Source organism: Amaranthus tricolor, chromosome 1 (assembly GCF_026212465.1).
Source record: "Amaranthus tricolor cultivar Red isolate AtriRed21 chromosome 1, ASM2621246v1, whole genome shotgun sequence".
Taxonomy (NCBI): Eukaryota; Viridiplantae; Streptophyta; class Magnoliopsida; order Caryophyllales; family Amaranthaceae; genus Amaranthus; species Amaranthus tricolor.
The window spans coordinates 33,878,591-33,902,577 of NC_080047.1; the positions used below are offsets into that span (position 1 = coordinate 33,878,591).

General features: G+C 32.7%; 2 protein-coding genes across 2 annotated transcripts; one reads left to right on the forward strand and one right to left on the reverse strand.

Annotated features, from left to right (window-relative positions):
* Positions 1-3,745: 3,745 nt before the first annotated feature.
* On the reverse strand, positions 3,746-8,127 carry LOC130809025 (uncharacterized). The gene is made up of 4 exons (XM_057674627.1): positions 7,986-8,127; positions 5,698-6,095; positions 4,684-4,827; positions 3,746-3,784 (listed from the first exon to the last, which is right to left on the reverse strand). Exons 1-4 carry the CDS (start codon positions 8,125-8,127, stop codon positions 3,746-3,748), a joined length of 723 nt encoding a protein of 240 aa, XP_057530610.1.
* A 6,517-nt stretch (positions 8,128-14,644) lies between these two features.
* LOC130809032 (uncharacterized) lies at positions 14,645-15,232 on the forward strand. Its single transcript, XM_057674638.1, has 2 exons — positions 14,645-14,895; positions 14,992-15,232. The coding sequence occupies exons 1-2, from the start codon at positions 14,645-14,647 to the stop codon at positions 15,230-15,232; spliced, it is 492 nt and encodes a 163-aa protein (XP_057530621.1).
* The last annotated feature ends 8,755 nt before the right edge of the window (positions 15,233-23,987 follow it).

Below are 23,987 nucleotides of genomic sequence, written 5' to 3' on the forward strand. Positions count from 1 at the left end.
TGGCTCAGACTGGACCAGCCTGTTGACGAGGCTGATTCTGGTCTCGTGAACCAAAAGGTGACCCTATATCATTAAATCTACCTTTGAGAAGTCTGGTGAGTGGTTAGGATAGTCAGTAGCGCAGTCTTTACTGAATTTTTATGTACCACTTTTGATATAAATCTTGAATAGCAACTTTACTCGATGTTGATACTAAATTTAAATTGTACTCGGATAATGCATCATGTTAATCACAATGAATAGGTTATAGGATAATGCACCATGTTGATACTAAATTTAACTATCATATAATGACATGAAAACTAAAAATACTTAAAGGATAATTAAAAGATGATCATATGAAGTTTACCGAAATAGAAACTTCATCATAGTGAAAGGTCGGTAATTATAATTGGACTATTAATAGGTTAGTTGAGTTCGGGTCATAATAAATACATTAAAAACTCTTTGATACATACTTACCTCGCTTAGTTAATTGGATAAAAAATCACAACTCTGACTAGATCCACAATAGAATAGGTCGATTTTAATTTCAACCCACATGACACGTTTAGAATTTTATATTTTGATTTTAGAGTTTTTAATATTGATAACATCTTAATTTTTAGGCTTTAATTTTAAACTTTTCGTTTGTGAATTATTTATTTGCATTGCTATGAAAAATTTTAAAAAATATTGAATGAATTAGATAGGCTATATAGGTTTGTTTTAGATTTTAAATTTTAACCTTAATCTAACCCATATAATAAACTGATTAGGTCAAATCAAAAGCTTCAGCTCAAACTTTAGATTAGCTTTTGTCAAGCTTAATTGGAGTAACAAATAACGCTATCAAAACAAAACAAAGTTATTGGAGTACATAATTACAAGAATCTACTTGTTGTCAAAAGTAAGAAATGGATGAATCAGATATTAGTCTCCTCATTTTAATGGTAAATACTTATTCTTAGTGTAATGGAAAAGACATATTCCTCTTAGTTTCTCCCAAACTGTGGATGATAATAACGTCTTTCCTTCATCGACCTCCTAATACCATTCAACTCCCTATCCTTCACCTCATTTCCAACATTATCTCTATTTACCTTTATTTTTATAATATACTTTTTTTTTTCCCCTTAATTTTTACTTCCACTACAAGTTTTCCCTAGAATTCACAATTTATCAATAATAATAAAATAATAATAACAATAATAATAATGCCCTCAATGATCATATGCATAGCCAACAGGCAACAAGTCAACAACCTATGGTTTTATATACTTGTCTTTAGCAAATACATTTATTAGTAACAAATAATCAAATAAAGGATAAACTGTTATAGAATAATTTAATATTTGTATAATTTTTCTAGAATAATCGTTCCTATTTATTAACCATGAATAATCTCAGTTTGATGGGGTATTTGTCTAGAGCAAACTCGGGTAATCGGATGAGTTTTTATAACAAGTTTTATATTAAAAAAAATCAACGTTAATATCAACTTCAATAGGTTAACAACTTAACAGGTTAAACACCACTCCAAATAGGTTAAAGTATCAACTTTAATAGGTTAAACACTAACTCAAATAGGTTAAAGGGAAATTTCACGTGGTAATCCTGAGGTTTTGGGTTATCAACGTGGTAACCAAATCTTTTAAAAAATATACGTGGTAACCCTAAAGTTTATCAAATTGTTCCACCGTAACCTTTTTGCATATAAAACGTTAGCAAACGTTAATTTCAAAGCTTTAAGGCTGTTGTACCTCTATTAATGCGACTTACCATTTTAAATGCTATCAGTTTCAATCTTTTCTCCAAAACAAAAACCCTAACTTTATCATCTTTGAATTTGGGGGGAAAAAATATAATTTAGCTGACAGATGTTTCCAATAGAGTATTGTATGTGAGGAGCCTAATATACTAAGATCAACTAGGGTTAGAAAGAGCCAGAGGAGTTGTCATCTTGTATTAGAGTGTGTTTCCATTATACGTTAAAATTTTGTGCTTGAGAGGTTGTTTTTAAGGTGTGTGAGTGTTCTTATTAATATAATATTGATTAATTAATGATATACAATCTTGTTTGAAGGGAGGTATCTCGTTGTTTGTGCTTCAATAGAGTGTTTAGCCTTTCATTTCAAGTTATATTTAGTCAGGCTATTTAGGTGAGTCTTCAAATCAAATCATTTTCAAATAAAAGCATTTTCATTTTGACGAATATTAATTTTTTTAGTAATAGACTGATATAAAATTTTCTTCGTTTTCAACGTGAATGTATTAATTCAAATTACAAAAATTCACTAGTATCATAGCGATATATGAATCAAAAAAATGGCGTCAAACTAGAAGCTTTGATGAAGATTTAAAAATGAGTTGGTTGAGTTTACATTATGACCAACTTTAATCCACTTTACAATTGTTTTAATCAAGTCATTTTTGAGTTATAAGTCAATATTTTCATATAAATTTTTAGAATAATTCAATGATATATATATATATATTTGAATAAAGATTTTCACAAACCGTCAATATACAATAATTATCATTATATGTCAATTTTAAAAGTTTTCTAACCACATTCCTCCTATCCTATCTTTAGTATGATATGATATGTCAAGTAAATTCTTAATACTACTAAAACAACCAAGGTGATTGTATGTGAGACACAAGCACAAATTTGGTATGAAAGTAAATTTGTAGGACTTTAGTGTTAAAAAAACAAATACACAATATACAACTGTTTCAAAAATCAAAGCATTCTACTTGTCAAGTGTACAGTCCTCACCAATGGCAAAATCAACCATTTACTTTTTTCATTTTCTGGAAAATTTAATATGGTAATCTTAGTTTTCTAGTAGAAATCTTGACCTTCTTTTTAATTTTTTCATGTCATGTGGTATACAAATGGGAAGTTTTTTTGTTAACTTTACGTTATTTTTACCCAACATAATGACATTTTAGTCTATGAGCGGGAATAATAATGATGATGTAATGACCTTTTTGTAAAAAAAGCAAATGTCGTGATAGCCCTAATTGACCACATAGTTCGAAATTTAGTCAAAATAAATACTTAATTTAATTAAAGACTTAACATTTTATTTAATACATTAAAAAAATAAAAATTTATAATCACCCCATAAATAAAAAAAAAACATACATAAAAAAGTCAAAAACTTTAAGTCAACTTTCCTTTATTTGTTTAGGTGAGTCCTTTTACTCTTTTGGGTGTAAAATGTAAAACACGTGTAAAACTAACATTAAGTTACAAGATTCTGTTTTCAAAGGAAAACAGACAGGTAAGTCCTTTCACCTTTGTACTAAAAACAAAATATAAGACGGTGTGTACATAATAATTGCACCGAAGATGATACATTTACAGTCAACATAATAAATGGTTAGCTTTTGGACAGGCAAAGTACGGTAAGAAATAAGAATAACTTAACCGACCAGAATCTTAAACGTACAAAGCTAAATTAGCATGTCTCAACCATCTTAAAAGTAATTAAAATAAACTTTTCTCGATTTAATTTGTATTATAAATTCAATTCAACTTTAGAGTTTGTTTAGTTTGAGAATATATGATAATTTTTACTAACATAAGATTTAAGAAAATCATATAATTGAACTTAGCCAACATCTTATACGAATGTCAATCCATTTTGTACAACATCAAATTATAATAAAATTAAATAATTAAAATTTTTTTTAAGATTTAGTAAGAATTAATTTAAACATAAATTTTTATAAAACAAAATCGAACACTGAGTGGTCAACTAAAAGATCCACCACCGACCAACATGAAATTTGACTATAATTGCAAATTATATTCACATAGATACATCTATCAATCAAGCTAAAAGTTTTGTATAGAGTTAGTTCACATTAAAATAATATGCTTATTTTCATTTAAAAAGTACGTAAAAATTAAAAAAGTGTTTGGCAAAGAGTTGATAGATAATAGCTAATAGCTAATAGCGGATTACATTGACTGATTTGACCAGCTGATTTTATAGACCAGTTTAATCAACTGATTTTAAACTCGTTATGACACTTTTTTCATAAGTTGTTTCAACCAAATAATTTACCAAACACTAGTATTGAATGGTTTAACTACCCAACCATTTATTTGTATCAAAAAATCAAAATAAACTTAAATTTTCTTATAAATTATTTCACAAACACTCCCAGGAATTTTAGTAGAAATTGTAAAATATCAAATGTAAAACGAATAGTTCCTCCGTTTAACCATACTTGTTATATTTGACTTTGTACGTAATTCTATGTGTTATTTTGATTATTTATGTATTGAACTATTCACATCTAAAAATTATATAAAGTTAATAATATGAAAGTATACGATTAGACTATTTAAACAAGATCCCACTTGTGTGTATTTTTTCTTACACATTAGCCACAATATATAAAATAAATTTGAGCAATAAATATTGTCAATAACCATAATGTAGCGAGTATTTCAGATAGTGTTGAAAATTTAAGGCCCTAGTCGAAAATTAAAAAAGGGCCTATAAGTAAACTTTCGGTTGTTTTTTTCTCCAACTATGTAATTCAGTAGTCATGCGCTTAACTGAGAAACCTAATGTTGCAAATTAATCCATGCTAGAACCTACTTATGTAAATACTAATTTTTAATTATAAAGATTAACTCAATTTTAACCTGTTAATGATTTAGGCCCTAGGCAAATGTACCTTAAAATTACCCTCATGAACGGCCTTAGGTTTGAGAAGAGAGGAAGTACTCCCAGCAAGAAACGAACACTTTGACAAATGTTGATAAAGTGAAAGCAAGAAATGTGATGCGATCTTTATAGTTGAGGATTGGAAACTTTTCACCTAAAAGAAAATAATGATTGAATTGTATCCAATAGTGACTGTTGTATTTGCAGCAATTTTATCTTCAAATATTGAGTAATAAAGTGTGGTTCAAAGTATGTGATGATGGTAGAGAGAGCAATCAAATGAGACCAAATGTCTTAGACTCGGTGGAGTGTACGTTGTTTGAAAAACATTATTAGTGGATTAATGTAGGTCCATTAACAAGGCCTATGTCGCTCACTACTTTGTCTTTTACCTTAGACGATGCTTTTTTTTTTTTTTTTTTTTAATATTCCGCCTGAAAAAAGGGTTTAGGGGAGGAAAGTTGACGGACAATCCATACTCGTACTCCCTTCATAGGGAGGACTAGAGGTAAGCGGTCATCCTCAAACAGTAAGTGCGCAAAAGGAAGATATGAGTAGCAACGTCATCTCAAGAGTACAACTACTGGTAGAAAAAAACAGTACAAGCATAAACTAGATCTAACCAAAAAAGAAAATAAAATGAGGAAAAAATAAAAATAAAAATAAAGTAAACCACGATAATCATACAAAGAAACAAAACAAAGCGTGTAAGAAGCAACTAGATCCTAGGGCAGGGAGGTAACTAAAGAAACTACTAGTAGTCTAAAACATGGATCTAACATTTCCAACTACTCCTGTCCCTAGTCAGGTCTGCGGAGAGGCACAACTCATTTAAGTCATTCTTGATTTACTCCATCCACGCTTTCTTAGGTCTTCCTCGACTTCTCTTATCCTCTACTATGATGCTTTCTACTATGATGCTTTCTACTCTTCTGACGAGGGAGTCGAAATCCTTTCTTTACATATGTCCAAACCATCTTAGCCCATTTTCACGCATTTTGGCAACTAGTGGGGTAACGCCTACCTTCTCTCTAAACTCCTGATTCTTGATTCTATCTATAATTGTGTTACCGCACATCCACCTCAGCATACGCATCTCTACTACTTCCATCTTTTGTTCATGAAACTTCTTAACGGGCCAACACTCTGTCTCATACAACAAAGCTGGTCTAATGAAAACTCTGTAGAATTTACCTTTCAGTCTAATTAGGAACTTCCTATCACATAACACTCTGGTAGCCGCTCGCCACTTACGCCAACCTACTTGTATACGATGCGTAACATCTCCATCAATCTCCCCATTACTTTGGATAATCGACCCTAGATACTTGAACTTTTTCGTACTAGCAACTATATCTTCTCCGATTGTCACATCTTGAACAACACCTTGCTCATTGCCACTAGAATTGCATCTTAAATATTCTGTTTTATTTTGTACGACTTATACGCAATCCTTTACATTCTAGGACTGTTGTTCATCGCAGGTACGTACACACAGTAATTAACCCTTACATGCATCTTGCATTGTATATTTATCGATATCGAATTGTTTTAAAACATATGTTGTACACTATCTATGAATTATCGTCGAATGAAATATCGAAGTTATTGATCATATGATTTTCAAGTTTACTGGTTGAGAATGGTACTAGTATGCCAAATGCTGATAATGATTTAGAATAAGAACGATTCTCTTATTATTGAGATTAGTTGTTATTTGTTTGAAAGGGAGCGAATGATATTGATTATCGTTAGTTTGAATAGTGAATGGTTTCCTTATTGATGAGATTGATTATTGCTAGTTTGAATGGGAATGACTCCCTTATTGATGAGTTTGACTTACATTAGTTTGAACGTGAATGAGTCCCTTAGTGATGGAGCAAGAAATTTGTTGGATGTAATGGGAATGAGTCCCTTATTGATGAGATTCATATTAGACTTGTTTGGTTATTGTGACTCCACTGGATAGGGTACCCCAGTTGGTTTAGTTCCCGGAGGTAGGACCATCTGTATATGGTCGCTGTACGGGGGTGTGATCATGCTTTACCATTGGGCGCCGGTATGGCCCATCACCGCCCTTGATTGAGGTGTTGCCATGTGGGTCTTGCAAGCCCCAATATGGTGGCCTCTAGTCACATACGTTTAGGTATTGTGGCTCCACTGGTTTGGTACCCCAGTGGGTTTAGTTCTCGGAGGTAGGACCATATATATATGGTCGCTGTACGGGGGTGTGATCATGCTTTACCATTGGGCGCTGGTATGGCCCATCACCGCCCGTGATTCCATGTGGGTCTTGCGAACCCCAATATGGCCTCTAGTCACATATATAGAGAGATATTTGAAAGTGGTTAAGCTCTTGGTTCAAGTGATACCGAGAAATTATGAAGTCGAAAAGAAGTGAAGAAGATGGAAATGACAGTAAGAAGTAGGAATTGATGTTTAGTGGTTATGATTAGCACCTGGAGTGTTGTGGAATCACCCTCATATTATGACACACTCTATTGATACTAATTATGCCTTACTTTGATATGATGTTAGTTTCTGACGTGTACATGTTTGATTTGTTTGAAATGGCTCTTTCTATGATGGCCCTGTGATGACACGTTTGATATTTCCATCTTACGTTGAGCAGCAGGGAGATCATAGGTAGACTTAAACAGGTTATGGAGTCTCCCGTGCATTGCATATAGGGGATCGAGGGCACAACTTATGTTTATAATAATGTTTTCATGGGTTTTAACTCCAAAGTTTTATGTTTTGTTGGGTTGTATATGTTTTGAGAGGCATGCGACCTCCATTTGTATAAGTTTATTTCCGCTGCATAATTTTCTGGTTTGTATGTTTTAGTTTATAAGTTTTTTCATTTGAAACTCGAGCGTTTACATTGGAACCACGATCCATGCTTGACATGAGAAGCTGGCGATGAATCATTCCGCCGTGATATACTTTTGATAGGCCGTTGATGCCTTTACTTTATTAGAGTCTAATAATTTTTTTTACAAAGGCGTACAGTTTTAGGGCAGATTCTGCCAAAATTTCCACTGACATTTTAAAATTTTATTATTATTTTATTTATTTTATTTTAATATAACACCCGAAATTCCTCCCGCCCTTTACTATTTTGGTTTCGTACAAGGGGTCGAAAATTCAGGGGTGTTACACTTACAATCCCGACACAAGGGCCTATCTCCTTTACGAACTAATGAATTATCAATTTGGGTTGCATGCCCTCCACTCTTGTACGTAATCAAGTGTTTCTCTTTCTTCCTAAAGATAGAGTTTACTATAACCAAATCATGGGCTAAAGCAAACTGAAGGAGTTGTTCTCCACTCTCGTTTCTCGCACATAGACCAAAGCCACCATGGACTGACTCATAGCTATCTCCTTCCAAGCCTTATGTCCATTGAAGTCTCCTCCTATAAAAACTTTTTCGTCTCCTGGGATAGTCTCCATAAGGTTACTTAAACAATCCTAGAAAACGAGTTTCTCCTGCTCACTTAATCCAACTTGGTGCCCATAAACACTAATGATAGATGTGAGTTCTTCACCCAGAATAAATTCGAACTAGTATGATCCTATCATTCCACCTCTTCACCTCAACCACTTGTTTTAAGATCTTGTTAGATACAAGGATCCCTATCCCACTATGTTAGCTACCAAAACCTGCATACCACAACTTATACCCTTTTACTCCTGTCGAATCATAGCCCTTCCTCCTGGTCTCCTGGACACATGCCACATATATATAATATCTACTAAGTCTCATCAGCTAACTCCAAAGACTTTGCTTCTAACATGCCTATGTTTCATTTCCCTACTCTTAACTCAAAGGCACGATTGTGTCTCCCCCTCGGCCTCCCCTCCTTGAACCCGACCTTAGGTTATCATAGATCTTCTCTTGCTCTATCCTAGTTACCGAAAGCTTAGAGAAGGATTACAAGACTAACAAAAAAAAGCTCAAACAGACCGAACAAATACGACTAAGACACCCAAAAACCAAAGCAAGATCTAACTAAAAAAGGATAAAGAGAAAAAAATAAAATAAAAAATAACAAAAAAAATAAAAGTTAAGAAATAACGCCTAATGGGGTAATTGTTAAGTAGAATTATAGCAAATTTAATGATACAAAAAGAATATCTATTTTTTAAAGTATTCATCTTCTATAATGTTAAGAATATTGGGATATTCAATTCGCGCTACACCATGCTGATAATTCGACGTTTAAATATGGTCTTTTAAACTTTTCGATCTCATATTCCTACCAATGCACAAGTATCAGACATTTTCATTAAGGCCGTCAGACAAAGTTAGTTTATGTTCTTCTCAGTATGTTGAGCATCTGCGATATTTATTCTTCAACTTGAGAGGGTATTTGGGTTATTTATGTACCTGTATAAAAATAAGTATAATGCACGGAGTTTATTAGTATGTAGAATTACATATAAGTATAAATTTTTTTAAAAAGTAATTACATATTATTATTATCAACTTAAAATATTTTCAATAAAATATAATAATCTTAAAATATTTATAACAATAGAATGACAGTATGCTTGAATAAATAATTGTTGACTATATATATATACAATTTTTTATATAACAAATAATAATAAAACTTAAATAAACTTGTTTATATTAGTATTATACTCTTATTACTCTTTTATTATGGACTATCAATATTAATTTATATTAATATCTTATTTCTTTCACAAATAAAATCATAAGACATTTTTTTTAAAATAAGTAAATTTAATTAGCGCTTTAGTACATAAGTTAACTATAGCTAAATATAATGGACTAATCATCTGATTTTTTTTCTTTATAATTGCTCTCAATGTTATAAGTCTTATAAACTCTAAATTATATACTCCATCCATTTCAATTTAATTAGTTGTCTAATTTATTTTTTTGCACTATTCATCGAATATTTATAATTTATATTCTATTCTTAATCTACAAGTTTAAATATAGTGAAGTTTAATCTTATTTGTTTTATCTCAATACAAAAATTATATTTAATATTAACTTTTTATAATTTATAATTTGTTAAATTAGAGATATTAAGACTTGAATAAGAGAAAGTATTTTATAGATAAAATATTCCCTATTATATCTTTTAAAAATATTTTATTTCAATGTAATTTTTAATCAAAGTCATATAACATAATTATGCAATTGATCATAATATTTTCAAACATAACTAATTAGATTAATAAGAAAAACATAACAATTATAATAAAACAATAAAGACAATGTTAGCAACTTATAACCAATAAAATTTAATATTCGGTTGTTTTTTAGGACTTGTTATAGTATATATGTCATTTCTTATTTTTCAACCAAAATATTAGTATACTAGTATAAAAACTCGTGCATGCACTAAGTTATTAGTATAAAAATATATATAAATATAAATTTTAGATAAAATACAATTTCATGTCATATATCAATATAAAATTATATAATATTTTTTAGGAAATAAATAGAGAATTTTTGAATTTATAGTGCTTTTAACAAAAAAAAAAAACACAGTTGTTAGTATAAGTATTAATTAAAGCTCTCATATTTTTTAAGGCAAATTTGGATAATCTTCCAACAAGATTCTCAAAATATTTTTTGATTATAATGTATCTTTTATTTCATGATGAAATATTTTAGAAATTAAAATTTTAATGGAAAACCTTTATTAAAAGTTAGCAAATACTTATATAAAGGAATAAGTTGATTTAATTTTGGTAAGAATTATTCTATATGGCAAATCACTATGAGAATTTTATGTGGACTTTTACAGTTTTTTTATTAGATTGTATGATGATATGATATGATCATGATTATCTTTATTAATAATTCTAGCCTCTAGGCTAAAGTTGTCTACATACAATTATATTAGGGCCGACAAACAGATTAGGTTGGGTTAGCTTTGTGTTTAGGTCATATATAAATGAGCCTAAAAATCCTAACCCAAACTTAACTTGCATTGTTTAGTTAATTGGATTGACAATCACAACTCTGACCTGATTTGTAACAAATTAGGCCAACCTGATTTTAACCCATTTATCTCATTTAAAGTTATTTGTTTCCATTTTAAATTCTTTAACATTGATATTATTTATGCCTTAATTTTAAACTTTTAGTTTATGATTTGTATTTTTGTATTTATTTATGCCTTAACATTGATATTATTTATGCCTTTATTTCGGGTGTAAGTCCTTTTGCGTGCCTGAATCATATCTCTTGGAACATTAATAAAAGCGCGGAAAATGAATCCCAAACATAACGAGAAAGAAGAATATAATTTGTGAAGATCCAAATCCACTTAACACTTGGCATGTTTATGGAGTATTTATTGAAAGGCATCTTATAATTATTGAAGGTTGGTCGAATCTTGCTGTACTTATTTTTGTCTAAACAACATCTTTTGAATAGACAATGATCATTCATCACAATGCAAGGTTTATCAGAATTAGATGTTAACGTCACTTGCCTACTTTTGGTCAACATTGGGGTATGCTAATCACGCTAATTATTTCTTTCCAATTTCACTGTGGGTAACCCAATATTTTTAATAATTAATTTGAGAAACGTATCTCAAGCTCAGTCCAATTCATTAAAGATTAATACCTACTTACCGTATATTTTTAATGTCTACTTACATTATTCTTAATGCTTACTTACTGTTTCCTTTATGTCTACTTTCAATATCTTAAATGTCTCCTTGCATCATTCTTAATACCTACTAACAATATTTTAAAAAAAAATATGTAATGGGTCAGTCCAATTGATGATGATCTCTTAAAAAGACCGTCTCTCACAAGAATTTGTGTTAATTAAATGTTATCAATTTTGTTTTTGGAATCCATTTTTTTTATTATTAGTGACATAAACTGAATCTAAATTCAAGTCTGAAGAGATCATAGTTTTGTAAGTTTGCACAAATCATAATTTGAGTATCGGGATCAAAAACCTATTAAATAATATTAAATTTTGTCACGTAACAAATAGAAATGACAGCTAAGTTGGTTCATAAATATCAACATGTGATTATTCGGCTCACATTATACTGTTACATGAATTTTCCCTAACCTGTCCCTTGTTTATTATTAAAAAACTAAGTTTGTAATGTGTGTTTTTGAATGCTTGGATAAAAACTATCAATATTTTTGAAATATAACCTACAATTATTTTCTCGGTTTTTATTATTTGAGTTTAATATTGGACAATAATAATTTGTTGGCTAAATATAATAAAAAATACTATTTAGTTTTAATGAAAATATTACAAGGTATTTTTTAGCTATTATACAATAATCAAAATAAAGCAATAGTAAATCTATGGTATGTTGGATTAAACACTCGATCGATCGATCTCAAATGTGTATTCCATTCATTTTTCTTTATGTGAATTTTTTTCTTAATTAACATCATCGTCAGTTATTCCATCCTTGCCCTTTTTATATACAGGCTATATTTAGTGGCAAATCCACAAAGGAACATGTTTTTTCAAAACTAAAAAAATGTCAAAATAAGAAGCCCTGCGAACAAACCTACTAGTTGTACATTTGCATGTACGACTACTACCGTTGCCCATCACAGATGATGCAACTAATTATATAAACACGAATTATTGTGAGAGATGATATCTTTGAGAGACCATTTCTAAATAGATCATCTTATTATATATTTTTTAAAATATTATAAGTAGGCATTAAGAATGATGTAAGTAGACATTTAAAATATTGAAAATAGACATTAATGATACGGTAACTAAGCATTAAAGCTAATATACGTAGGTATTAAGAATACTGTAAGTAGACATTAATGTTTAATGGATTGGACTTGAAATACGTCTCTCAAAGAGACGGTCCTCGAAAGACTAGTTGTTATATAAAATTTTTGGATAAATTATCTAAAATAATCCAACTTTTTTATAATTATTATACAATAATCTCATCTATTGATTAACCATGAATAATCTCAACTTTGGCATATTTTCCTAGAGTAAACTTGGTAACCAGATGTCATGTTATAACAAGTATTTTTTTTAAAAGTTAAATTAAAATAAAACGTCGAGAAAAATATTAAAATTAATTTCTTATTTTTTTACTATTCAAGATTTCTATAAAAATTATTAAAATTTTTATTCCTAATTTTACATTAATTTTTTGTTTACTTTGTTGGTAAATTACCTACTATAGTAACTCATTAAGTGACCCGAGTTTACTCTAGGCAAATACTCCTTTAAGTTGGGATTGTTTATGGTTAATCAATAGGTAGAATTATTGTATGAAAATCATGAAAAAGTTGAATTATTCTAGGTAATTTTTCCAAAGCTTTTTGGTACAAATACTTCTCTAATTACTTGCAACTAGGGGTGTTCAAAATTGGATACCGGGTCGACTTGGATCCGAAAATTCGTATATCCGATTTTTCGAGTACATAAAAATGCGACCAGGTTGTAACACGGATTAAACGGGGTAGCCGGATTCAGGATAACCGGCTTAATCCGGGTCGGATGCAAATACCTTGTTTTATTAGAATGTTTTTTTGTTCAACCATGTGTTATTAATCTCTATTTTTATTTTAGAGTATTTTTTTTTTATAAAATTCAAATACTAACTCTCTAAAATTCCAATACAATTTTAATTTTAGAATATTTGTAATCTTGTAAGTGTGTAAATGTCTACTTCATTTACATGTTTAAATCTTGTATATTTCAACCTCATGAAAATTAAAGAATAACATTTTTGTTCATTGGTTTAAGTAAGAACAATCATAAAAAAAATATACGAGAGAACAATTATATTAAGATTCAACCTAAGGTTAGCTTAAGAGATACAATCATCATTTTATTTATATAAAAAATTAAAAAAAAATAATAATAAAATAAAATAAAAAACAAAAATCTAAAACCAGATACCGGATATCCAATTTCAAAAAATATGTGATCCGGATTCGGGTTTAAAATCGTGTACCCGATCCAGGTTATCCAGTTTGCGAAAACCTGGTAAATCATCTGGTATTGGGAACTGAATACTTGATAATCCGGATCGAATATTTCGGATTGGGTTTTTATGCACACCCCCTACTTGCAACCTTACAAATAAGAAAATTTGATAATAATAATATTCTTAACTTTGCTCATTGACTCAAAATACCCTAAATTATTATTAACTCCATAAATCCTCAAGTATTGGTATATTTAACCTTAAACATCATGATTTCATGAACATTATTTTCAATAAGCTATTTTGGGGGCCATTTTGACTCAATTATTTGTTGGGATAAAAAGATTAAGTATACTAATATTTGGGGGTATACTCAATTATTTTAACTCAATTATTTTGAGTTAATAAGGAATAGTTGATCAGAGTGCTATTTACAAATTTTCATAAAATATTATGCTATTTATTTATTATCTTAAATTTATGATTAGTTATCAATTTATAAGTACAAACATAGTCAAGATTCCATTTATATTCTTTTTCCTAGTCCTTTTTCCACCGCACTCGGGTGTTAGATTCAATAGAAGGAAGTTTAAAATCTAACGTGGTTTTTTTTTTGTTTTTTTTATAATTATTTTTGAGCCGCTTTTCAAAGCATATCCCAGTGGCATTTGTGGCTTTCCTCCCATGCCAACTTAAGAAAGTTGTTAAAATGAAAATTCCATTTATTTTTTTCTGTATTTGAAATTTCTTACAAATGTTAGTTAGAAAAAATAAAAACAAAAGACAATAGTTACAAAATATACCTTGAATTCATTAAAATAAAAATCTTTTGTTTATTTTGGGACTCCCTTCCAAGTTAATGGTCAAAAAAAAAACAAAAGACAATAATTTCTTTTATTATTGTTCAAGAGTATGAGTTTCTACCCAAGTATATCAGACAATACAAATTAAATGAGGCCAACCATGGCGGAAATCATTCAAAGGTGGCAAAGGAGACATTAGGGGTGTCGACGGGGAAACCAAAGATGTACACAAGTGCAAAAGAAGATAAAGGACAAAAACAGGAGTTCATGGCTTGCACGGAGGAGGAGGATAGGACGCATAAGAAGGAGAAGTATAAAGAAGCAAAATGGGTAGCAAAGAAAACAGTAGCGGAAGCAAAAGATCGCGCATTCGAAGCCTTTTATCAAAAGCTTGATACCAAAGATGGGGAGAAGTATATTTTTAAGTTGGACAAAGTAAGATCTAGGCAGAAGAAGGACTTAGGGACATTAAAGTGCATTAAGTATAAAGGTGGACGAGTACTCTTTAAACAAGAGAACATCAAAATGAGATGGCATTAATATTTTTCCTAACTGGTCAATGAGACTAGAGGTCCAAAGGAGGAAATTCGACAAACTTTGGATATCCAAAGAACACAGGATCATGGGTCGATTACTGATATTACCAAGGCGAAAGTAGGAGAAGTTCTCAAAAAAATGAGGGGATTAAGGGCAGTTAGACCTGATAACATTCTGATTGAGGTGTGGAGGGGTTTAGGAGAGGAGGGAATTCATTGGCATACTAACCTCTTTAATGTCATCTTGAGGTCTAGTAAGATGCTAGAAGAATAGAGGGTTAGCACACTTATCCCACTGTTCAAAAACAAGGGTGATGCACAAGTATGTGGGAACTATAAAGGATCAAACTTCTAAGCCACACTATGAAGTTGTGGGAAAGAGTGATTGAGAAAGAATTAGAAGAGAAACGGTAATCAGAGAGAACCAATTCGGATTCATGCCGAGAGAATCAACCACCGAGGCAATTCATCTTTTGATGAGACTGATGGAAAAGTATAGGGAGCGAAAGAAGGATTTGCATCTGGTGTTCATTGACCTAGAGAAAGCATACGATAGCATACCACGAAGCATCGTTTGGGATAGCCTCAAGAATAGAGGTATTTCACGAAGGTACATCGAGGTAATATAGGAAATGTATGGCAAAGTGTCGACTAACATACATCCACCAGTGGATATGACAAAGTCTTTTACAATTAAAGTGAGACTACATCAAGGATCAGCACTAAGTCCTTTCATTTTTACGGTCATTATGGAGGAAATCTCTAAATCCATCTGGGAGACGGTACCATGGTGCATGCTTTTCGCCGATGATAATGTTTTTCTCGCAGAAACAAAGGAGGAGGCCAATAGTAAATAGGAAGAGTGGATGGAAGCCTTGGAGGGTAAGGGGTTGCGCATAAGTCGTACGAAGACAGATACTTGCGATGCAATTTCAATGGGATAGAATCGTTAGAGGATCCAGAGGTGACCATAGGAGGAGAAGTTGTTGCATGTAAGTCCAAGTTCAAATATTTGGGATCTGTGATTAAGAGTAATGGGGAAATTGATCGAGACGTTACTATTCGTATACAAGCGGGTTGGCTTAAGTGGCAAGCAGCAACCAGGGTGCTTTGTGATAAAACGTTCCCCGGGAGATCAAAAGGTAAATTTTACTGTGTTGCAATTAGGCCGGCGTTGTTGTATGGGACATAATGTTAGACCGTAAAGAAGGTTTTCGAACAGAGGATGGAAGGTTCAGAAATGCGTATATTGAGGTGGATGTGTGGTAATACTATAATGGATAGGATAAGAAACCAGGAGTTCAGGGAGAAGTTAGGGGTTGCAACCCTCTCCGCAAAGAGGCGGGAAAACAGGTTCACATGGTATGGGCATGTGCAGAGAAAGACCCATGACGCCCTAGTAAGAAGGATCGAATGCATGATAGTAGAGGGCAAGTGTAACAGGCTTAAATTTCTTAATCCTAATCTTTCGATTAATTATTTCGAAATTATTTAATTCGAATTCCTTTCCTTTTGTTATATAATTCAAATCACTTTTAATTCCTAAAATTTTTTTTGATTTTGTAATTTCTTCCAAATAAATATTAAATGGGCTCTTCTTAACGTGTAACTTTTTGGCATACTCCTATAACATGTTGAATCACATGATGACCCTTGGGAAAATTTTTGTAGAACCTATGGACTTCAATTATTTTTTATATATATCGATTTATGGCTAAAATAATTATACTCCCTCCAAACCATTTTAATTGTCTCATTTGCTTGGGCACGGTTATTAAGGGTGGTGTGGGGTCCATTAAAAAGGTGGTAGTTGGGTATTTTTAAGTGATTGGATTAATTGTTAACGATTTCCTCCTTTTGCTTAATAAAGTAGATAGAATTGAATTTTGGAGGGAAAATTGGGTTTCACATTTCCAATAGAATTAATTGACATTAATACATTTTCGAGATTGTTATAATTAACAAACAATTAAACTACTTAATTCTAATTACAAAAAATTACATCAAATAAATTACAAAAACCATCAAAATCATAAAATAAACTAAGTCTTCAATTCTTCCTTAATTTCTTCAACGTTTTTTGAACGGCAACTGAAAACGAGCAATGCTCTCGCCACATGCGCATGTGGATATTAAATCTTTCATTGACTTTAAATTAAAAAAAAAACAAACACGATATGCATTTAGTGTGCAAAATTAATTAAATAGCTACGAAAAATCTAAAGGTTTTGATTTTGAAAAGAAGCCATTAATGAAACTGGAATCCACATAAACCCAGCAATCATCAACAGACAGAGGAGCCAAGTAACGTTGCAGGAAGCACATCAGTAAGATCCAGAGAGTTGAAACCCATTTTTACATCAACATCATTCACCAACAGCATCCACAGAATCAACAGCAACACCACACACAACAGCAACCACAGAGCCAACAACAACACCACAAATAATATTATCAGCAGAAGCAAGAGATGCAATAGATATTCCAACTACAAATGAAGCAACAACACCAACAAAAGAAACAACAGCACCAACACCAAATCCATCTACATCAACAGAAGCAGCACCGGCATGAACACAAGTAACATGTAAATAGGACACACATGAGTATACTTTTGGGTTACCTTTTGTACTCACTTTTGGGTTACATTGTTAGGTAAATGTTTAGGTCTAAACACGATGTAGAAATTAAATCATGAATTTGTTTAACCGTAAACATTTAGAAGGAAACGTCAGATTCAACAATTTATTGATGGCTTCAAAAACAAAATGAAAACAAATTCATCTTAGAGAACAAATTGCACTCATCACAGATAACCCAAATCCTATACTAATTGCCTCCTACATCTGGTAAGAACATAGCCTCCTAAACATAATGTTTGGTGGCTTATGAACTGAAAACCCTAGAATGGTGGCAAAATAAGTGGATTCAGGGATTTTGTAGCTATAATCAACTATTTACCCTCAAAAAAAAAATCATAGGGCAACAAAAACATAACACGAACATAGACATGCATACCATACAAACCACATGAAGAAAATCATCATTAGTCATAGAGGAAAGATGTATCCGTACGAGAAAATGGGCCTCGAACATCAAAATCAGACACCAAATCATCATCATCCAATGATTCTTCATCTGAGAAGGGGAACAAGTTTTCAATGTATAGATCTTGAAGATCCAGTTGTAAATCAAACGTACCCTGCATTTCTTCATCTTTAGAAGTTATACTCCTTCCCCAGTTAGGATCCGTTTCAACAGAAGTCGTAGGAGATGGAGGTAGGCGATTGTAGAAGTCGAACCATGGGTTAGGAGGTCCAATCGTAGGATCACTTTCTTGGGACGAAGTGTAACATCTCGGAATAACTCGGGTCGTACGAAAAGAGAAGATGACCTTTTAAAAACGAGACAACTATAATCCGAGTCAAACCGGGATGTTAGAAAACAGTTTTAAACGGGTTTGAAGTTAAGGAAAACGTGCGGATCGAGTTCTATTAGCGTTATTATGAACTACTAGATAAGAAATTCTTAGCAGCGGATAAGAACGAAAAGTTAAATCCACTTATTACAACTTGAGAACGATGATCGCCTCATAAAACCAAATGTTCTTTAAACTTAATTTTGAAGTTCTTATCAAGACTTCTCAATCCTAGTAATTTATTTCTTCAAGGGACAATCCTCACTCCCCAGACCTGCAACTTAACTTACTGCTAGTCATTGCTCAGATAGGTAACAACATCATCGCAGGGTCGTTAAGACCAAAAGTACACGTCAGCAATCGTCGCATATCAAATAAATAATAACACAAGAGTAAGTTTTAATTTAATAGCTGACAATTCACAGAACTGTACGCTTCGATCATGCTAATTAAGAATAATTATTTTCATGTAAAGATTAGTCAGCCATACTGCTGTACTATCCAGCCATACTGCCGGTACACTCCAATCTCCATAAGTGAGACAATACATTAGGGGGAGCTAACCCCTAAGCAAGTCTCTACCATAGACACTCGCCTTACTTCGGTGCCTATGGTTAAGTATGTATACCCTCGCGGTGGCTCATAATGCCCCCATATACCGCGAGTAATTCATTTCCACCAATTAACGTCATACTACGTCCACTTTAAGGTTAGTGAGGTCATACTACCTCTGCTTATCAAAACAATATATCAAAATTATTTATTCGAAAAGATAACATTATTCATACTATATATCCCTACTTTACTTTTGTATACCATTATTATATGATACATCGGTCTAAATGCGAACTTCGCTGCGTGTACATACCTTAAGCAAGATAACCAACTCACAAGCGTCTTAATCAATTCCCGGTCACGAATCGACTTCCTACAAGGTTCAATCGTATTCGGGAAATAAGCACACATACACATTTTCCTCAAATCATCCATAACACACACATACAATTACATCCATACCTTTAACATCCATCACATACTAAAACATGGCAAATACACAAAACAGGACAGCCTATACAATCTGTCCAGAAACTCAACTTAAAGCTGTCAAACTGAAAATTCGACTTCACCGTTGCGTCTGGAAGGCATCAAAACCCCCGGGTACCAATTTCCATAATTTATAACATAGTATAAGTATTTTAAACCTAATTTCAAAGCCAAAAATGTTCCAAAAACACTTTATTTTCACCATTTTCCAAACCTACGGGATTTTGTCATTTCATTTTTTTTTATCACAAAAATATAAATTTCAATGCTTTATTTCCTATTTAAATCTAAACGACAATATTTACAAAATTTTCATGACCATCTATGAAATTAATTTTTATTCCTCAAAAATAATTCTTTTTACACAATGTACACACACACACTTCACATATATATATTTATATATATTTCTCTAGCAACATTATAAATTCCTCCTATTAATCAATAAAATAAATATCTAACACCACTTACATTTTTCTATGAGCATCCATTTTATATATATATATATATATATATATATATATATATATATATATATATATATATATATATATATATATATATATATATATATATATATATATATATATATATATATATATATATATATATATATATACTTTACAATCATCCATCGAACAAATCCTTCACACACATATAAACATATCTAAATCCCTAAAAAAAACATTCTTCATCAATTTAGATAGAAAAATACATCTCAAAATCATACATGAAATTTTAAATTCATAAATTAAATATGAATTATAAGATAAAACATATAATAATCATAGAATTTTAAATTAAAACTTAAGATTCAACATAGATTAAGAATTACACTTACAATTGTAAAGGAAAACACCAAATGATGAAGTGTAATGGAGTTAGGAATGTGAATTAGGAGAAATTTTGAAAGGATGTTAAAATGAAAATGATTAAGGAATTAAGAAGGGTTAATTATATGGGATTAATGCCTTGATCCTTCATTACCCTAAGGGAGTTACAAGCTCCACCAAAAGTCTCTCTTTTATTTATTTATTTATTTTTTTTTGAAAATAAAAGATGGGTTAAGGAAAGGTTTGGGCCCAAATAATTCTAATTGCCAAAAAGGATTACAAATCTCATGACCAAGCCCAATAATAAATAAAATATATATATAGAAATAATATTACTAGTGAATTATTAAATATATCGGGAAGAAAATATCGGGAAAATATCGGGGTGTTACAGACTACCCCCCTTAAAAAGGTTTTGACCCCAAAACCACACTTATCATAACACATAACCACAAAACAAGTAAAACGAACTTAATCACTATACACACATACACAAATCAACCCAAAACATAAATCGCACGAAAATCCTATCGCCTTCTACCCCCCTTAACGAAGTTACGTCCCCGTAACTTACTAACCTGAGAGAAAAGGTGAGGATACTGCTCTCGCATGGAGTCTTCCGTCTCCCAGGTTGCCTCTTGTGAGCGGTGATTGGACCATAATACTTTAACCATGGTGATATCCCTCCGACGAGTACTACGGACCTTCTTATCCAATATCCGGACAGGCTGTTCCTCATAGGTTAGGCTCTCATCAAGTTCTAACGGCTCTGGATCTAATATATGAGAAGAGGCTGCGACGTAACGCTTCAACTGAGAAATGTGAAAAACGTCGTGCACCTTACCCAGAGCATTAGGCAATGCTAACCGATAGGCTAACTTCCCTACTTTCTCCACAATGTCATAAGGTCCTATGAAACGTGGGCTTAACTTTCCACGAGCACCAAAGTGAACTACTCTTTTCATTGGAGACACACGAAGTAGAACCTTGTCACCCGCTTCAAATTCATCAGGCCGACGTCGGAGATCGGCGTACGACTTTTGTCTATCTTGGGCTGCTTTCATTTTCTTGCGAATTAACTTTACTTGTTCAGTCATCTGAACAAGCATTTCAGGTCCTAAGGTGACAGATTCAGTAAATCATCCCAGCATACAGGACATTGGCACTTACGACCATAAAGTGCTTCAAACGGAGCCATTTGAATCGTAGCTTGGTGACTGTTATTATAAGAGAACTCTACCAGATCCAAATGTTCATCCCATGAACCTTGCCATTCCATGGCTATTGCTCTCAAAATGTCCTCCAGTATTTGATTGACGCGTTCCGTCTGACCATCGGTCATTGGGTGGAAGGATGTACTATGAAGAAGGGTGGTCCCCAATGCTTGTTGTCGTGATTTCCAGAAATGTGACAAATATTGAGTATCCCGATCAGAAATAATAGTACGAGGTATTCCATGATAGCGAATCACGTACTTAATATAAGCACAAGCAAGTTGTTCCATATCCCACTTACAATTCATTGGAATAAACCTTGCCGACTTAGTAAGTCTGTCCACGATAACCCAAAGAGTATCATTACCGGCTCTTGTTCAAGGCAAACCCAACACAAAGTCCATGGAAATGTCGTCCCACTTCCATATCGGAATTTCTAGAGGTTGTAATAATCCGGCAGGTCTCTTATGCTCACTCTTGACCTTTTGACACGTTAAGCACTTAGCAACAAATTCTGCAATATTCTTTTTCATACCCGACCACCAAAACATGCATTTTAAATCTTGATACATCTTGTCTCCACCAGGATGAACTGAGTATCTAGAATTATGAGCTTCGTTCAATAATTTTTCCTTCAAAGAGTCACACCCGTCCGGTACACACCACTGTCCTTTAAAACGAAGACTACCATCCTCATGAATTGTAAAACCGTCAGCTCTCCCTTCACTGATCTGCTCCCGAAGTTTAATGAACTTGGGTCTTCCAGTTGCTTAGCCATAATCTATTCGAAAAATGTAGGTTGAATGGACAATGCACTCAACTTGGCTTCCAACTCCCCTTCTTGGATTATCTCTAAGCTCATTCTCTCAAACTCCTTACACAATTCCTCAGAGGTTATTAATTTTGAGACTGAGTACCTCGATTTTCTGCTCAAAGCATCAGCGACCACATTCGCACGGGCTTCATGATAAGAAATCTCCAAGTCATAATCACTAATAAGTTCTAACCAACGTCATTGGCGCAAATTCAACTCAGATTGAGTGAACAAAAATTGCAAACTTTTATGGTCCGTGAAGATCTTGCATTTGACACCATAGAGATAATAACGCTAGATTTTTAATGCAAAAACCACAGCCGCTAATTCCAAGTCATGTATTAGATGATTCACCTCATGAGTCTTCAGCTGACGCGAAGCATACGCCACTACTTTCCTATCTTGCATTAAAACACAACCTAATCCATGTTTGGAAGCATCACTGTAGACGGAATATTCCAAAGATGGATCAGGTAAGGTCAACACTGGAGCTGTAGTTAACTTCTCCTTCAACAACTGAAATGCCTTCTCACACTCCTCGGTCCATTCGAACTTCTTCTCCTTCTTCATCAAGGATGTTAGCAGACGAGCGACACGAGAAAAATCCTTCACAAAACGACGATAGTACCTTGCCAAACCCAAGAAACTTCGAATATCCGTAACATTTTGGGGTGCAGGCCAGCTCGGACTGCTTTTATCTTTGTCGGATCAACAAAGATCCCTTCTTTAGAAACAAGGTGACCTAAAAAAGCCACCTGTTCTAACCAGAATTCGCACTTTGAAAACTTAGCATATAATTCATTTTCTCGAAGAATTTGCAAGACTACTCTTAAATGTTCTTGATGCTCTTCACGACTCTTAGAATATACCAAGATATCATCAATAAACACCACTACACACTTATCAAGACATGCATTAAAAACTCTATTCATCAACCCTATAAATGCAGCAGGTGCATTGGTTAATCCAAAAGGCATTACAGTGAATTCAAAATGTCCGTATCTGGTTCGGAAAGCTGACTTATTAATATCCTCCTTCTTAATGCGCAACTGGTGATACCCTGATCGTAAATCAATCTTAGGAAAGACTCCTGCCCCTTGCAACTGATCAAAAAGATCATCAATCCGTCGTAACGGATATTTATTCTTAATTGTGACTTTATTGAGTTCTCTATAATCAATATAGAGACGCATCGTTGCATCCTTTTTCCTCACAAATAATACCGGGGCTCCCCAGGGAGAGATGCTAGGTCTTATATAACCCTTTTTTAACAACTCCTCTAATTGCACCTTTAATTCTTCCATTTCCTTTGAAGCCATAAGATAAGGGGCTTTTGAAATTGGCCTTGTCCGAGGCACCAAATCGATTGAAAAGTCCACGTATCTTTTCGGTGGCATGCCTGGAAGCTCTTTTGGAAATACATCCTTGAAGTCACGGACTACAGGAATATCATCAATTCGAACCTTCCGCACCTCCACCTTACTTATACTACAGAAAAACCATGGTTGTCCCTGCTTGATTAGCTTCCTTGCTTCTAAGGACGACACGATTTTTTTTACCTTAGGTCCCTTAGGAAACTTCCTATATTTAAATTTCTCTCCTCGGGGTCCGCTTAGCGTTACGGATTGTCCCTCACAATCTATCATTGCCTTATATCTACCCAACCAATCCATCCCAAGGATTACATCTAGACCTTCCATTTCCAA

What these genes read in the sequence shown, in the direction of transcription:
- LOC130809025 (XM_057674627.1), bottom strand. Translation starts at nt 8,127, where the DNA reads ATGGAGACTATCCCAGGAGACGAAAAAGTTTTTATAGGAGGAGACTTC. An exon ending in ATCAGGAGTTTAGAGAGAAG is followed by an intron (nt 4,828 to 5,697) that starts GTAGGCGTTACC and finishes ATTTTCTTTTAG; the next exon opens with GTGAAAAGTTTCCAATCCTC. An exon ending in TTCATGAGGGTAATTTTAAG is followed by an intron (nt 3,785 to 4,683) that starts GTACATTTGCCT and finishes TTGCAATTATAG; the next exon opens with TCAAATTTCATGTTGGTCGG.
- LOC130809032 (XM_057674638.1), top strand. Translation starts at nt 14,645, where the DNA reads ATGTACACAAGTGCAAAAGAAGATAAAGGACAAAAACAGGAGTTCATG. An exon ending in AAGGACTTAGGGACATTAAA is followed by an intron (nt 14,896 to 14,991) that starts GTGCATTAAGTA and finishes CAATGAGACTAG; the next exon opens with AGGTCCAAAGGAGGAAATTC.